Source organism: Pinus tabuliformis, chromosome 8 (genome assembly GCF_031772625.1).
Source record: "Pinus tabuliformis cultivar Carrire ecotype Pingquan chromosome 8, CPIR1, whole genome shotgun sequence".
Classification (NCBI taxonomy): domain Eukaryota; kingdom Viridiplantae; phylum Streptophyta; class Pinopsida; order Pinales; family Pinaceae; genus Pinus; species Pinus tabuliformis.
Window position 1 is genome coordinate 45,719,924 of NC_142294.1, and position 18,177 is coordinate 45,738,100.

Here is an 18,177-nt window from a genome sequence, read left to right on the forward strand (position 1 = left end):
GTATTCTCGAACTATCCCTTCCCCTCTATTACAGAATGATCACTCAGTTCGAATTTCTTAGCTTACTAGCCCCAGAAATCGAACTCTAGATCAATTCGTTCTCTCCATGTGTGTTTCTAAATGAACCCCAAGCCTCCTTCTTATACTTTTCTCGTTGAGACTTCAACGATCGAGATTAAGTCTCTAATCAATGGCTATGATTAAAACTTGACTTGATCCGCCTTCTAGATTATTCTCACACATATTTTGATTAATACCCATTAATACTTTAATTTTCCTAAGTTTAGACTTAAGAAGACCATTAAAAATATTAATTATTTTAATAAAATACAATTCGGGTGGCATTTCACCAAACGGTTTTTGGGTTCTTTAGAACTTATGTGCCTTAGCTTCTCCACCAATTTTCATGGCTAGAGCACATTTGATGCTACCCAAAACTAACGATTATCACTTAATATTTCCATTAGGAATATTATGACATCATACAAGTGTTATAGTCTCTAAGGTGTTAGAGATTCTAAGGAATATGAGATCTGCAAAACCTCGAAAAGGTTTTGAGAGAAAATAATTAGAAACCTATCTATTAAATTAATTGATCAATAACTAAAAAGTTCCTAAGTCTAACTTAGGAAAATTGATTAATTAGTGGGTATTAATTAAGGAAATCGATTTCGCTCTAGAGACTTCCAGAAAAAGTGATTTGACGGAGTCTAAGATGATCTGAACCATCAATCATGATTAGATCTTGGTCGTTGATGCTCCAACAACAGATTATAAGAGCAAGTCAAAGGGGCTTGGAGAACACACATGGAATATCAAGTGAGCAAGCTAGTTTGAATTACCCAGTTCGCAGTATGCATCAGGGTGCAGTTTGAGCCAAGGGAGAGATTGTAGCAAGGATTTGCAGCAGTGAGAATTTTCAGATAAATTCTCAGGATGTTTTTTAGAGTTCCAGAGTTAGGAAAGGGAGGTCGAATTTATCTGCAGAACAAGTTGTACAACGCAATGCAAGTTGCCCAGATTGCCAATGCGAGTTGCCATGATCGGCTTGTTTCAGTTGTAGGAGGTCAGATTAGGGTCCAGAAAGTAGAGCGAGTAGTTTCTAGAGGTAGAAAGAGGCAGGATGACTCACTTAGAGGCAGTTTCCACGATGGACGTGTTGATTTGTGGTTGTCATTGATGTCAACCCAAGCAGCACCAAGTGATGCCCTGCTTTTTTTGAAAAATGACATGGCAATTCAGGATGTTTCAAGTCAAGGTCATCCTCGCTGGGTTCTCCTCGTTGAGTTGTTTCCGGTGGTATGTGGCACGCTACGAGAGGCCTCATGGTTTGTGAGTTATGCCTAATTGAAGATGGAGGGCCCAATCTGTGGGTAAAATCCCCAAAGAGTGGTAGTGGCACTCTATCATTGGCCAACACAATATGATAATGAAAATAGGGGTTCGATCTAATGCTTATGCTTGGAATATTGTATGGAGGGTCCCATAAATTAATTTTTGTCTCAAATAAAAATTAAAATCTACCCCAAGGGCAGACGACCTATTCCTTGGGCTTCAAAGTATTATTAAAATCGAATGTTTCCTCTAAAGTGAAAAATGACCTACCTATTTTGAAGTCCCTCCCAAGTCTATAAAAAGGAACTTGATCTATCATTCAAGGCAAGAACTCAGATGAACATCAATTGACTAATTGAAGTTTGAAACTTACATTGGCCTCTGTGGAGAAATTGTCAAATTAGAAGAGAGGGTTTGGTGACGAGGGTTTTTGGTTTGGTTTTGGGATTTTTTTGGGCAAGTTTTCTTGCAGGTGGAAGACCGAGATTCAAGACTATCAAAAGTTCGTTTGGTTGCAAGTGTAGCACATTCGTTTCTACCCTCATTAGGGCTTCATTCTTTGAGGTTTTTGTTGTATTGAAGGAACAACTATTCGTGTGAAAATTCCTAAACCGGAATTCCTACTACAACAAACTGATGTTACTTCTACTTGTTAATCCATACAAGTTATTTATTGTGTGCTACGGTAAATATCGAATTAAATACTATTGCAGCCTTTACTTAATTAAATTATATGCGGAAGCAAGAGACTGAGCAAGAAAGAAAATACAACACAATAACACCGTTATTTTTGGACAAATGTTCCTGGAAAAACCCAATGCGAGAAAACCGGTGCAACATTTTTGAGGGTTTATTATTATTAAGTAGTAGCAAATTCTGAATACATCTTTGAATACCTCAAGGGTTATTCAATTAAAGAGAGAGAAATATTGGCAGAAAGATTTGTGAGATTACCTCACACAATCACTGGGAAAAATCTTGGCTGATCCAGTCACTGGACGAGGTGCCTCTAGCAGGCCTTGCTTTACCTCTGCGCAATCCTCATGCAATCCCTTCGTCAATCCCTCTAGGCATTGCGTCACCCAACCAACTGATCAATTCGCTGCCCGAAGTCACTACTCTCATCTTCCCGGTCTCACACCCCAGCTCCCAACTTCTGAAACTGACTCTGCTGCAAAATTTCGGACTTTCTCTCAGCCTCTGCGCTGCCTCTGCATAGCCTATTGTCAGCCTCTGTGTGAGAGCTGCTGGATCACTCTTTGCCTCTCTCTGCTGATGATTTTCTAGTTGATAAAATCTCTCTCTTCGGATGCTATCCCTTCCCCTCAACTGTAAGATATCTACTCGATCATAATTTCCTCCTGAGAACTTCTCACTTCAGAAATCAGCTCTCTTGATCTCTCGGTATGTTCTCCAAGTGCCCATCACGACTTCTCTTATAATCCTCTCATTGATCAATCAACGACCCAGATTAGATTCTAATCAATGGTTAGGATCATATTGACTTGATCTCTGCCTTCTTCTCGAAGTTTCACCCATATTTTATATTAATACCCTTCAATTATTTTAATTTCCTAAGTTTAGACTTAGGTTCCCATTAAAAATAATTAATTATTTTAATAAAACTGTCTCTGCATGGAATTTCCCAAAAGAATTTCTGGGTATTGGAGAATGCATGTGTCTAAGCCTCCCTGCAAATTTTGAGGCCTAGAGCACATCCGATGCTACCTCAAATCAACACTCCCTCTGAGTGAGGAATGTGCTCTAGCAATATATGTTGTTGCATACTGCTCTGACTTTGAAGCATCGTCCTCTGCGATGCTGATGTTTGACATGTTGTCCACCAACTATTGCTGCTACTGCAATTGTACTGTTGCTGCTGCAACTGTACTGTTACTGACACTGCCATCGTCAACACTTCATCCATACTACTAGTCCCTCTCAAGTGCTTCATTTGTGTTGCTGCTAGCACTGCCACTGCACTGCAAACTGTTGCTGCTACTCCATCAACAACGGAAAACATCCAAAATAACTGAACTAACTGTGTTCAGTATGATATCACGTGAATGTTGGAGCCTGACTGCTGCTAGCCTCTGCAATGACCCTTTGAATATACTGCGTTGTCGTTGACCTCTCCTCTATGCCATCTGCACTGCTTTCATCTTTGCTTTGTGTTGCTTAAACTCTGGCGCTCCTAGCTATTGCAACTGTCTTTCCAATACTAGTCCATGCCGCTACCACAAAACTAGGTTCCTGTGGCAAGGTATTGATCTATGAAGTGGACTCCTCAAGCATCCTGCTCATCTGTAGCTCTTTTGAACTACAGTTCTAAATCATCCCACCTCCCTCCTGGAGGTATCTCGGCTGGCATGGCGAACTCCTCTTCGATCTTCGTGGGCGCAACTTTCGAATCGTGCTTCCCATCCTTGTCCTTTTTCTTGAGAGAACATTGATTTCACCACATCTGAAACACTTGATCTTTGAGACGTCCTTCTTACGTCTCCACTTCTCCTGCTTCTCCTTCGATGCAAGGGATGCATTATCCTCCTCCTCCTTTGACTTTGAACCACTGTTGCTGCTTCCGTTAAGTTTAAAAATTAACATTGACTAAGTCTCTCCTCAGCTCCTCTTGTTTTAGAGTTGCCCACATCTCATCCCAATTGGGCAATGTTGCTCTGCCCAAGATACTCTGGACAAAGACTTGCCACTCATCTAAGAGAAAATTGAGGGCTAGTCTAACCAACTCTGAGTCTTGAGGTATGCCCCACAACAGACAATTCATCACAGGTCTCCTTAAGCTTCGTGAGGAATGGATCCACACACTCCCTCTTCTGCATCTGAGCAGATCTCAGCTTCTGCTCCAAGTACATCTTCCGCTGCTCGGAAGACCCTTGATATAGCGTTTCCAAGGCATCCCACATCTCCTTAATAGTCCCTCTGTTAGCGACATGACACACTACGTGATCCTTTATTCCATCAAGGATCATCCTCTTGGCCTTTGCCATTTCTGATCTATACTTCTTCAACGGATTTGCCTCTGTAGGCACAACAACCACGCTGTCGATGTATGTCTTGAGGGCATGCTCATCTAGAAGGAATGACATTCTAGCCTTCCAGATGGCATAGTTGGATGCTCTGTCCAACCTGTCTTGATCCCTCAGGCCACTGGTTGCCATTTCTGCCCAAAATAGAAAGTCGAATGACCTCCCCTCTCCTTTGTGTTGCTGCTGGGCTAGCCTACGCACTCCCTGCTAGAGCTAGTAAAACTGCTGCCCCTTGTTGCTGCTCAGCTTGAGAGAATTCGAATTCCTTGGCTAGGAATTCTCTGAGGAAGAAATTCCCTCAGCCGTGTTTGTCGTCTTTGTTCTGGCGATTTTCTGCCGAACAAATTGCCTACAAAAAAATCTGTCCCACCAACTCTCCTCACGCCGAGGCTTTTGCGCTGCTCCTTTTGCCCTGACAAAAACTCAATATGTAAGCCCTTCTCTCTGTTGACTCACTCAGAGAGAGACTGCCTCGAAATTTTAGCCCTCCGGCTAAGAACTGCGCAAACCATCTAGGATTTCGAATTGCTGCTTCCTACAGCTTTTCAATTTCCCTCTTCTGCTCAGCACAAGATCTACTAGCTCTGCTCTTCTTGCTTCACCTGCACCTCTGATACCATGTGAAAATTCCTAAAGTGAAATTCCTACTGTAGCAAACTGATGTTACTTCTCCTACTTGTTAATCCATACAAGTTATTTACTGTGTGCTACGGTAAATATCGAAGTAAGTACTACTGCAACCTCCACTTAATTAAATTATATGTAGAAACAAGAGACTGAGCAAGAAAGAATATACAACATAATAACATCGTTATTTTTAGACAAATGTCCCCGAAAAAACCTAATGCGGGAAAATCGGTGTAGCAGTTCTGAGGGTTTACTATTATTAAGTAGTAGAAAATTCTGAATACATCTCTGAATACCTCAAGGGTTATTCAGTTACAGAGAGAGAAATACTGGCATAAAGATTTGTGAGATTACTCACACAATCACTGAGAAAAATCTCGGCTGATCCAATCGCTGGATGAGGTGCCTTTGGCAGGGTCTGCACTGCCTCTACACAATCCTCATGCAATCCCTGCATCAAACCCTCTAGGCATTGCGTCACCCAGCCAGCTGATTGATTTGTTGCTCGGAGTGACAGATCGCAGGCTCCCAGTCTCACACCTCGGCTCCTGGCTTTTGAAACTGACTTTGTTGCAAACTTTCGATCTCTCTCTCACCCTCTGCGCTGCGTCTGCTTGGCCTTGCATGGCCCTGCGTCAGCCTCTATGTGAGAGCTACTAGATCACTCTTTGCCTCTCTCTGTTGATGATTCTTCGGCTGAGAAAATCTCTCTCTTCGGAATTCGGATGCTATCCTGCCCCTCAACTGCAAGAAATCTACTCGATTAGAATTTCATCCTAAGAACTTTTCACTTCAGAATTTCGATCTCTTGATCTCTCGGTGTGTTCTCCAAGTGCCTATGAAGCCTTCTCTTATAATCCTCTCGTTGATGAATCAACAACCCAACTAGATTCTAATCAATGGTTAGGATCATATTGACTTGATCTCCGCCTTCTTCTAGAAGTTTCACCCACAATTTATATTAATACCCTTTAATTATTTTAATTTCCTAAGTTTAGACTTAGGTTCCCATTAAAAATAATTAATTATTTTAATAAAACTGTCTCCGGGTGGAATTTCCCAAAACGATTTTTGGGTATTGGGGAATGCATATGTCTAAGCCTCCCTGCAAATTTTGAGGCCTAGAGCACATCCGATGCTACCTCAAATCAGCAATTCGGCCCTATTAGGGCATCAAATTTTGAACTAGGAAGTGTCTCTCTATGGCTTGAAGAGACTCCAAGGTCAACGAGGATTGTTACAGAATTACTACAAGCTCAGTCTCCTTTTGAAGAAGAATAATGGCTAGTATGATTCTCTAAGTTCATTCGTCCTATGGAAGAATGTTCTAATCAAACAAAAGGCCGAATCTTGACTCAATCCTTGTACACTAAAAAGCAGTGAGGAGTATTGACCATGATTGCAGGTATTTGTTGTGGTGTCACTGTAAGAATGAAATGCTAAACCTGGTCGCAGTCCTGAAAACGTCATTTTGCCTTCCTTAAGGACATAATTTTGAGTATTCTATTCCCTAATCATATGTGCAAAACTGTTAAAGGACTTGTCTGAAGTGAATGGAATATAAAACGTATGGTTCATTGGTATACTTTTGAGCAACTTTTTATTGCTAATACAAAGTTCTTACAAGTGCAGGAGATTTTCATGTATAGTGACAAGTTTTGGAAGGGTTTTCATCCATTTCAGTACTTCGGCTCTTCTAGATCAGTGAAGAGTATTAATCGGTGCAGCTAATTCTGAACATGAGGGCTTTTGTGCTGTTTCTGAAGGGATAAGTTCTCAGCATAGGAGACAAGTTACTCGTGTGTTTGTAGGAGCTATTCCTGTGGTCTTATTTGGCAACTCTGTGGTGAATCTAACCAAAGCACTTCAAGATTGACACTCCCCTATTCTGAAACATTGCAGTGGAACCAACAAAGAAGGGCAATACCTTTGTTTCGGTGTCTTGATTTTGTGGCATCTCAGTCCAACAAGGATCTGTGGCTCCTTGGTATATTCTTGGGAATTCGTTGTTGACCTAGTCGCAGTTTGAAGGGAAGATCTCAAATATGTCCTAATCACCAATCTTCTACAACATATCTGTTCCATGCGACTCTTCTCAATTGTCAATTAGTTATGTTTGAAGCTTTCGTCCAAGTCCAGAAGCATTCTCATTCTTGTTTGCATTGAAGCCTAATATAGTTACTACATGTGCATCTTAAAAGCCGACTTCTGTGGATAATCTGAATAGTTCAGTCTTGTATATAACTATGAACTGAATTATTTTTGCAATGTGTGATTGTTCTCTCTGATTTAAATTATGCTGCATATATTCATTTCTAGAAGTTAAAAATACCAGTGATTTTATTTTTCGATAATTCAATATTTATTTGGCTAAATAAATAAATTGCCGTGAGAAAATAAATCTGGCTGGTATTCAGAAATTTAACACTTTTGGTGTCAAGGATCTCTAGCGATCAAAATTGATGTAGGGGACTTACTATAATCTTGAAACAGAGAATGTAATTGTTTAAACATGCCATGAATTTTCATGTAATTGGAATTGATAATCTGTTTCCTTGATAAAGATTTTAGCTTTTGAATGAGTAAAAGTATAATTCAAACCATTCAACTATAGGAGACCAACTTATTCCTACTGTATTTTCTGCAGAAATGATAGGATATTGACCCATGGCACCAATACTATTATACTTTTTTCTTTTATGAACAATCTTGTCATGAATGTACTAAATTTCATTGTGAATTTAATCGCCCCCTGAAAAGATTTCCATCTTTTGTGGCAGGGCAACAGGAAAAAAAGGTTTTGATTTTTGCTGTAGTTGCATGGTGTTTCCGCAAGAGCTCACGTTCAATTTCTTTGTTGCTTATATTCCTTTTGGGAGTGAAACCTGGGCTACTCCATGCCTTTTATAGTAAGTTAAATTTTTTCTTGAACTCAAGTTGATTATTTTTTTTAAATGCAAAGTATCTTTACGGGTATGTATTCCTGCAAATAATTCCTGGCAAAGCAACGAGAGATTTTCAGGGGCAGTAATTAATGACATCTATATGAGAATAGTTGAATGAAGTTTTATGGAAGATCCCTTTTGTAGATTATTCAAAATGAGAACATGTATTCATCTGGGAGATCTAGTGACTGGTGAGGAAGGCTTATTATCTGTTTGATTGCTAATATTGTGAATGTTTTGCCTTTTGTCGTTTGTTCTTATTGTACCAATCCACTAAATTGTTTTTTTGATTCCAACTCTTTCTTGCGTCCTTTCCCTTCTTATGCCTTTCCTGCAATCATCCATCTTATATGTGATTATAACTGCTACTATTTACCATTGATTATCATGTCGACCTTATAACTTCTGTAGATAACTGAACTTATAGTCCCTATGATAAAATGATGGAAAGTATGAGGATTGCCTTTCCCTCCACCGATCTGTTGCTTTGATTAATCTCAGTTGTTATAGGTAGAGCTATCATTTATCACATCTTTGCTTTTTGAAAGATGCAATATGTAAGAATTCATTGTAGGCTTCAACTGAATAGAGAAAACACTCTTTGTAGTAGCTGTGGAAGAAAATATTGTCATTTGTTCAGTACAGTGACTGCAGGAGTATATGTATGTTAAATATTCACGAGAAAGTAATATCAATGCTGAATGAGCGAACAAGTTTGAAACTATTGCCATCTATATGGCAAGATATGGTTGAGATTGATGTAGGGAATCATGAGTCAATACATACTCATGGTAATTCTTTAATTACTCAGATTTATTGTACCCAATAATTAACGACATGATTGAACTGTCTAATAAGTCTAGATTTCAGACACAACAGTTTATGTAAGATATAGTTGGTGTATTTAGCACATGGTTGATGATTGTTACCCCTTCTTCTAGCAAGGGTACATATAGCAGATCATTGTGAAAATTCTACCACTGCAGCAACTGATTTACTTTTCCTACTTATTTCATCATAAGTTATTCATGAAATTACTTCAACAAACATTAAAATAAATGCTGCTGTAGATATCACATCGTAATATAGAAACAAAAATATGCACACATTGACACAGTTATTTTGGACTAATGTCCCCGGAAAAACCCAATGTGGGAAAACCGGTGCAGCAAGGGAGGATTTTATTATTCAGCAGTTTTCTTGTACAATAGGGTGCCAAACTGGCTTACCCACAGATACACAAACTTTCAGCACTTTCCTAAACCTAGCGTAGGCCCCGCTGACCTCTGCCACAGCCTGAAACCGTCTGTGTCAGCCTACTGAGGCTCTGCGCAACCTCTTTGGGCTTCTATGTCACTCCTGTAGCTTCTGCGTGGATGACGCAAGCCCTTCTGGCTCTACGCAGTCTCTGCTGCCTCTGCGTGGCTTCCTCTGGCTCTGGATCTGCCTTCCCGTCTCTTTGTTCCGTACTTGCTGCCTCTTGACTGCTCTCCAGACCACTGGTTCAATTTCTCTGCAAACCCAGCTCTAGAAATTGAACTGACTAGTCTCCCTCAGTGTGTTCTCCAAGTGCCCCTCAAGCATTCTCTTATACTTTTTTTTGTTGACATATCAACGGCCGAGATTAAGTCCCTAATCAACAGCTAAGATTAGATTTGGCTTGATCCATGTCTTTTGGACCATTCTAACACAAATTCATATTAATATTTTATTTTCCCTAAGTTTAGACTTAGGGACTCCATTAAAAATATTAATTATTTTAATATCTCCTGATCTGTCTAGAATTTGCCCAAACCTTTTCTGGGTATTGGAGATCTCACGTGCCCCTACCTCTCCACCAAATTTCGTAGCTAGAGCACATCTGATGCTACCCCAAATCAACAATCATTTCACTTGCATCTGGTGAGATAACTTGAAGTAATATGAACAGTCAACAAATCTGATAAGTAGAGCAGTTGTTACTGTATTTCATTGGCAGAATGAGGATAGTTATTAAAATGTGTCCATGGGCCGTTTAAATAGCTTTTTCACTTGCAAAACCATCAGTTGTAACATCCTTGTCAATCGATGGAGGTGTCAAGGTCACTCGTAAATAGATATGTGTTGAAATGACTGTGTGAAATATTAGTCCTGGGCTATTTTGCACTACTTCATTTTGGCAATCAAACAGTTCTTTGCTGGGGTAAGAGCCCTGTTGAGTACTACGTGTCAACTACCCATAGCAGTACACCCCCTTTTCGCAAAAGGGATAGCGCTTGATCGATGTGTCCGTGCCATTCGACTTCCATCATCAACCTGATCATGTTATGTTGTAAACCCAATTTGCAAGTGTAAATTGTAAATAATCTTAGCAGATATGAGTCATGTATGTAAATTGCCTAGGTGAACCTAATTTTCTAGTGATAATCTACGTTCCGGAAGGTTTTAACTTTTTTGTCTCACCGATCCATGATCGGCAGAGTTTTCCTTCAGTTTAACCCCAAAGCGGAAATGAATTTTGTCATTAGAATCTTAGGGGAACCCTAGTGTGTTGATCTGCTAGATTATATTTGGTCGCAGAACTGGGTGGTCTATGAGGATCTATGTCAAATGGGTTTCCCCCCTTGAGATGTAAAATTGTAAAAGTCATGATGTAAAGTGTCTTGAAGGTTAGAAAATATTTTAATCCCCTCATAAATCCTAAGTCCTAGGTCCTAGGTAATTTTTCCAAAGGCTAAGTTCGAGGATCCAAAAATAAAAATTAAAAAAAAATTAAAGAAAAAAAATAGATAAAAATAATAAAATAATAATAAAAAAAAATAAAAAAAAAATAATAATAAAAAAATAAAAAAATAAAATAAAATAAATTTAAAAAATAAACAAATAAAAATTTAAAATAAAATAAAATGATAAAATAATAATAATGTCAAAGTTTTGAGTAAATAAATGCAGAATTTTAATTTTTTAATATATTAAAATGCATTTAAAAATTTTGACGGATGAGATTAAAAGGGATTTTGATCCTCATCGACGGTCGAGATCATTTTGACATGGATCACTCGAACTAGCCGTTGGGAATTTTTCCTTTAAATAGGGTGTTAAGGGTCATTTGAGATCATTTCGATCTGTGAGTCTTGTGCTGAGAAAAGCTCTCTTGTAAACTTTTTCTTGTGCAATAAAGAAAGACTTTGGGGTTGAAATCTTGCTGGTGTTACTCTCCTGAAGTGCTGTAAGTTGCCTTATTTTCTACATAAATTTATTTTCAGCTATTAGTAATAGCTTGCTGAAGAGTGATGTTGAACACAGGTATCTTGTTTACTCACTAGGGTTTTATGGTAGTAGAATTTCTGGAAATAATGGCAGGTATCTCCACTGGATTTGGAATTTAGTACTGTTTTTTCCCTCTTTATTGATAGCTGAAGTGAGCTGTGTAGGAAATCTAGATTGTAAGGATCAATGGGCGTTTGGGGAAGTTCTTGGCTGAACCAGCCAACTCCTGAAAAGCATTCTCTTGTAGAGCCCAACTAGTTTCGATTCTGGGTTTATCATTTAAGTTTATTTTTGAATGCATGAGAGATTTCTGAAGTATCTCATAGTAAATCTGAAATTCTGAAAATATTATTGTGGATTACTGACAAATCTGGCTGTTGTAGAGTCATAAAACTGTAAATATTGTAGCTGGTTTGTAGGGTTTTAGTTTTAATCCTTGCATATATTATCTCTGGGTGTTTGTTTTTCCATTGCAGGTTGCAGGTCTGAGACAAAAATTTTGTTTGAAGCCAGATCTAGACCTTAGAGGGTAAGATCTGGCCTCAGGATCAGTTCTTGCAGGGTTTATCTGAAGAGATTTTAGTTTTTTTTTAGGCTATTTGTTGCTACCCAAGGTTTCAATTTTGCAGAAAATTATCATTTTTTTTTTTTAAAAGTGTACGCTGCCCTAGGCCTGCAAGAGATTCCCCATCAATTCCTCACGCATTTCTCATGCTGCCTATTCCATTGCAGCCATCCAAACCCCCATCCTTCTTGCATTTTTTATCACTCAAGCCTCTCCAACGCTCTCAGCCTGCCAAGTTTTTCTTTTACTGCTCTTTCATTATCGACCTGTATTTACCATTCCTTCGGTCGTCTGCCAACTCTACACGTCCTCCTCTATCCCTCAACGTAGCTATCCATAGCCACTCAGAACCCTCGTTGCCTCCTTTCTGTCAAATCCATCCACGCTGCTCACCATTCCCTGCTATCCGCTACTCAAATCCGCAGTCATAAAGCATTGTTCCATCCCATCTTCTCTCTCTGTCCGCAAACAACTCCTTCATACCTGCGTATTCATCCCTCCCTGTGTTCTATCTCTCTAACCCGCAGCCCCATTCTACGTTGCCATCTCCTCATCTGTTGTCAATCGAAGTTGTTCTTGCATCCTCCATCCATCGCTCAACATCTTCAATCCTTGCCGCTGTTGCACCTGCAAACAAATAGTGGAACCCGTGGCCCCTGCGTCAATTTTTTTGTCGCGTGCAGTCATTTCCAAGTCTGCTGCAAACTTCTCCGAGCCGTCATTGCTGCTACACTTTCAATCCACAGCTCCAAGGCCACCAATTCCACCTGCGTGAGATCTCTCGCGTCGCTGTTGAATCCTCTCTCTGTCTGCCATACAAGCTCCACGCAGCCTTGGCAACCCTCGAAACCTGCAAGCAAATCGGCCGTCTTAGTTTGTTTGTTTTATTTGAATTCTTTTTTAAAAGTCATGCTTTAGTTTTAGCACTTTTAGATTTAATTTAGTTTTATTTATTTCAATTTTATTTCATTTTTAGCTAGAAAATGTTTTAAAAAATAAAAAAAAAGGGTTCCTATAGATTAGAGTTAAGTTTCAGATTTATTAAATTTTGATTTAGGTTTTAGATTTAGACTTCTCTAAATTTAGATTTAATTTTGTTTGAAGTTCGATTTAAATAATTAAAAAAAACATAAAATATAAAAATCATAAAAAATTTTGAAGATAAAAAAAATTGAGTTTCACTTTTTTAGTTTAGCTGTTAGTTTTGTTTTACTTTATAAAAAAAAAAAAAAAAGTAATCTTTAGACTTTTTAATTTGTTCTATAGTTTAGATTTTTATTTAGATTTAAGTTACATTTATTTAGACTTTAGTTTTTGCTTTAGCTTAGTTTTGTTTTATTTGAAAATATAAAAAATACAAAAAAAAAATTTGGAAATATTTTGCTAGATTCAGTCTTGGCTCAAGGATTTGTCATGTTTGCGATATATCTTTTCTGCTGAGGCTAAAATTTTGATGTGGGATTAATATTTATCATTTTTTATGTGGTTAAACATGCTTAAATGTTCATTTGAAGATTAGCTATATGAAAGTGATAACTGGTTAGCATTTAAAATTATGTGGTTATTTAAAACATTTAATCTTTCGAGTTTTAATTGTTGGAATATTGTTAAGCCATTGAGCATTTATCAATTATCTTGCATTTTCTTTGTTTGGGTTATTTGATGGTAAATGATTGTTAATGAGTTCATATTTCTGCAGTATTTGATAAACAATTATTCAGTCATTAACTCCATAAGGCACTGGCACATTAACTTATAAAATCAATCAAGTGCTTGTTTCCCCTTGTTGTGTCTCCCAACCCAACTGGTCCACAGTTGGTCATCCTTTGTCCCATAGGGTCTACCCCCCTTAGCCGCGGGAGACTGCTTAAACGGACAGATCGGGGATCAAAGTGACAGCCCCCGGTCTGAGCGTTGTCATGACAATCTGTGCGACAACAAGCCCGTCAATACTCCAGAAGGTATGTGACCTACCATCTTCAGTGATCCACAGTTAACTTTGGTTTTAGTTGGGACACTATTAGGTATGTTATGGCTGTGTACAAAATCAAAATGTAGTTCAACAGGAACTCAACATGGATATGTTGCTTGTCCTGTTGAAATCTTCTAAACAAGACATTAGTGTTGCTTCTGATTCATTTGTTCCAAGGGTTGTTATTCAGTTAGGTGCCCAGTCAAATCTTTATCTTATCAGAGTGGAAGTATGGATGTGCTAGCAGAAGAATCAGAGGAGGATATGAAGAAAATACAGGAAAAGACCATGGTTTCAGCTCTTAAAATATATCATGAAAGCCCTCTGGGGATTCACCAGTAGTTGACATCCCTGGTAGTTTGCACTGGCAGCTTAGTGGGAGGTCAAGATTCATCTTATGACTTCAGATCATGCAAACATAAAAAGGTGAAATAGAACTGTGAATAAAACAGTTTTTTAGGAGCTTCGCCTTTAAAGGAATCAATAATTTTGGGTAGAAGTGTGAAGGGAAAACCAAGGTCAAATAGAACTGTGAATAAAACAGTTTCTTCAGGAGCTTTTTCTTTAAAGGAATCAATAATTTTGGTTAGAAGTGTGAAGGGAAATTCAATTGGGGCCAACAAGGGAATTTCTACAGATCAAGCAAATTGTTCCAAGTTCTCAAATCCTGACATTGCTCAAAAAGTTTCTGCTCCAGTTTCATCAAAGCATGGTATTTCAGCAGTCTTGCTGGATCTTAAAACCAACTCACCAGCTGGAATTCAGTTACATGAATTCAAGTATGCTAGAGATTACCAGGACAATCCATTGCTTGCACCAGCCTTAATGCAACATAACCGATTCCCTATAAATCTTGTATACCGTTCAAAAGAATCTTTGCTTCTGCTCTTGAATAAACTATGAATTGTAATCATAAAGGGACGATTTCTGAAATTTTTGGAATGGAATTTGGGCTGATGGAATACTTTCCCCATCATTTTGTGATCTGTGGTTAATTCACTGCTATAATAATCATATCAGATCTGAAAATTGTTAGGGAAAACTCACCTAAAGCCCTAAATATGAAATTCTCAAGTTCTGGTGCATTTTGCTATTTTTGGGCATATTGGATATCTAGTTTGGGAAGTTTTCATCTTGCTGATATGCCTTTATTTACTGCTGTAATATTAAAATCAGATCTGAAATATTATTGAATACTCCATCGTAAAGTGTGCCTAAGAAGCTAATTTACATTGCTGGTTAATTTGGAAATTTTATACTTCAATGTGTTGAGTAATTTTCATTATTTGGAGTGGTTTATGCACTGCTGTTATACATTGGTAAATCTGAATTTTCTGAAGTAATAGTGTTGATATAAACTGTCACAAGTCTGTGATCAACATTTTGATTGACTATTGTTAGCATTTGGCATCTTGGGCTACTTGGTATTTTGGCATATTGTTGAAATTTGCACATCATATAGGTTAGTCAATCATTCAAGCAGCGGGTGTCCATCCGGTCATTTGGTTTCAATTCATACGAAACAAGAATTTGTGACTCCACTAAGGCACTGGTCTCATCTAATTTAATCATAATCTTGCTTAATTTCAACTAAGTGGCTAGACCACTCATCCATGTCTCCCAAGAAAGTTGATTCTCAACTTGCTTTCCTTCACATCATTCCATAGGGACTACCCCCCATAGCCTGCTGTTGGGAGATAGCTAGAACGGAGTGGGCAGGGATTAGAGTGACAACCCCCGTCCTTAGCATTGTCGCGGTGCCTGTACAATCCGGGCGACAACAGGGGTATCTGCACAGATTGATTATTTATAGTTCTTTTCTGCTTTATGTTACCACTTTAGTTTACCACAGCATGACATATATTTTCAGCCATATTTTCTTGAATTACATCAATGTATGTGTCTGAACTACTACCCAGATACTCTGATTTTCTTTCTAATTCTTAGATTACATTTCTCACTGTAGCTTTTGAGGAAAATATATTTACTATCTGGAAGATTTTGTAAGTGATCATGTAAGAATTAGATGCTATTTTGAATTTACAGGCACAGATATATGAACTGATAAATGTCTGTTTTCTGTAGTGGTGTTTTTCTTGATATATTTGATGAGGTCAACAGTGGGCAGACGAACACGGAAGCTTCTAGTTCTCCTTTGTGAATTACATTTTTCATTTCTGTACCTACTCCAGCTAGATCTGTTTTCGGAGGCTCTGGACAGAAAAGGGGATTCAATAAGGTCAATTCTCCTTCACTTCGGTATGTGATGTTTCCATTTTTGTTGAATGAAATTGCTTATTGGTTTTGCATTATGGTAACAATGATGATTGTTAAGGTCCTTTTGTAGCTGGAAGTAGTTTGTCAGGCACAGCTAAATTCAAAACTGCCACGGTTTGGCCTGAACTCTAAATAATTTATGAACATGCAGAGTTAGGAACTACCTTTGGGGCATTGTTTCTGGAGATTAGAAGGAAAGTCCATTACATTTTGGTCATAATAGTTTCCCTTTATACTGTTAGTGTATAATATTGGCCTAGGTGTTATTATAATTCATGATAAAATTTAATATATTATATTTTATTATGTACTTGAGGTTTGACTGAAAAGTCATAAACCCTTCTTGTATTGCAATATATAATTGGGTTTCCGATTGTATTGACTCTTGAGATCACCACTTATGGAATGCTACATTACCAATGGAATGGCACATATCAATGAGCTACATTATCATCCTTGTAAAAGGAAATCTGGTTTAAAACTTAAGATGGTATCAGAGCCACATTTCCAGAGTGAATGTACCCATCCTGGTGTTCACCAGAATACACCTAGTATTACATTACGGGATCTTAGAGAAGAAGCTGGTGTGGAAGGTAGACAGCCAAGTAGATATTAGAATTAGAATAATGAACTGTTTCTCCTTTTCCATTTCTTAGCTTGTCACATACTTTTAATACTTCAGCTCATTTTAATGTTTTCAGTTTCTAATATCTGTTTTATAAATTGCTCATATGATCTATTTTGTAAACATTATATGATGATTGCATAATATAATTCTTCAGTTATGATGTCATGTGGCCTATTTCTTTTTTATGTTTTTGTTTGCTAGGTTATGTGAGTCCTGAGATGACTGGCATGCCTAACCTGTGGCTTGAGTAGCTGCGACCCAGGGGCATTTAAGCTATCAAAAATCACCCGAGGATTGCACCCAGCTTGGGCCACACCAACCTTTAGCGTGACAAGATTTTTGTCTAAGAATTTTTGAACTGGTGACCTTCAGATCACAGAGTGCCTTAATAGAATACCCTGTCATCGTTTTCTCTATGCCTCATGGGCGTCATCTGGTTATGATGGTTGATGTTATATTTTAGATGTTAATCATAGATGTCAGTTGTCATATTTTTTTCCAATGATAATCTTGGGGGGAAACCAAAGGGATGCTTCCTCACTTTCATGGATGGCATCCCTATTAAACTGACAAGCATAGACTAGTGTGCCTGACCTATGGGATTCGAACCAAAAATCTGCTGGCACAGAAATAGTCAAATTTCTACCAATGTTGTTGGCAACTGGTTGAGCTAACCCCTTGAGCTAGATCTAAATAGTTATGTGGAAACATGATGTTATAATTTATCATTGCTATATGGTTGGTTGAACTGTTGATGTTATCTTTGTACTAAATGGTTGATTCTCCAAAGATTAATCTACTATTGATTACATTTCCATGTCTTGAAAATGTAGTGTTCGTCTATAAGTAACAGAAAATCTGTGTATTCAGATTTTCTGCAACTAATTTGACATTCGACATGTTTCCATTTTATATATATAAAGTTTCCAAAATGCTTTGCTTCTAGGTTATTTTGGAATTTGCCACATCATCCATCCTTTAACAACTTTATTCCCACTCCCAACATCTTTGGTAGTTATGTACAGGAGAAGTTAATAACTAATACTTATGGATGCCGTTATGATATATTCAATTATGGATACTGCTGAGGGTGAAGTTTTGATGCCTCGCCAACAATGCCTTGAATCTCACAGGGCTGAACAATATAGTGGGGACTGAGTCTGGTTGCTTAAAGCCCTTATCTAATTCCTACTAGTATAACTATATATGACAGATTTATGAATATTTATAAACAACACAACGAACTTCTAAATACAGTAATAAAAAACAGAACTTTACAATCAATGGAAATAAATAAAACCCATCACATGTACAGTATAATAACAGAAAAATACAGGTAGTTTTCAAATCTATACCAACAGCCTAGAAAGACTGTGTATGCATCAAGTATTATGACATATGACTGCCAAAGATCAGGCAACATGTGTCAAAAATCTGCTTAGTATTTAAAAGCAGTATCCTTAAAAAGCTAAAGAGATGTATGCCAAATATAAAAGAGTCAACACACTGATTTTATTGAATAAAAAATGAGTGTA

General features: G+C 37.9%; 1 protein-coding gene across 1 annotated transcript in view; it reads left to right on the plus strand.

Moving 5' to 3' along the window:
• Nucleotides 1–18,177, plus strand: part of LOC149234058 (piezo-type mechanosensitive ion channel component) — a 360,941-nt gene that overhangs the window by 111,574 nt on the left and 231,190 nt on the right. The window contains exons 5-6 of the mRNA XM_089368143.1: nt 7,787–7,915; nt 15,823–15,996. Coding sequence (XP_089224269.1) covers nt 7,787–7,915; nt 15,823–15,996 — 303 coding nt within the window. The remainder of the gene's footprint in view (nt 1–7,786; nt 7,916–15,822; nt 15,997–18,177) is intronic.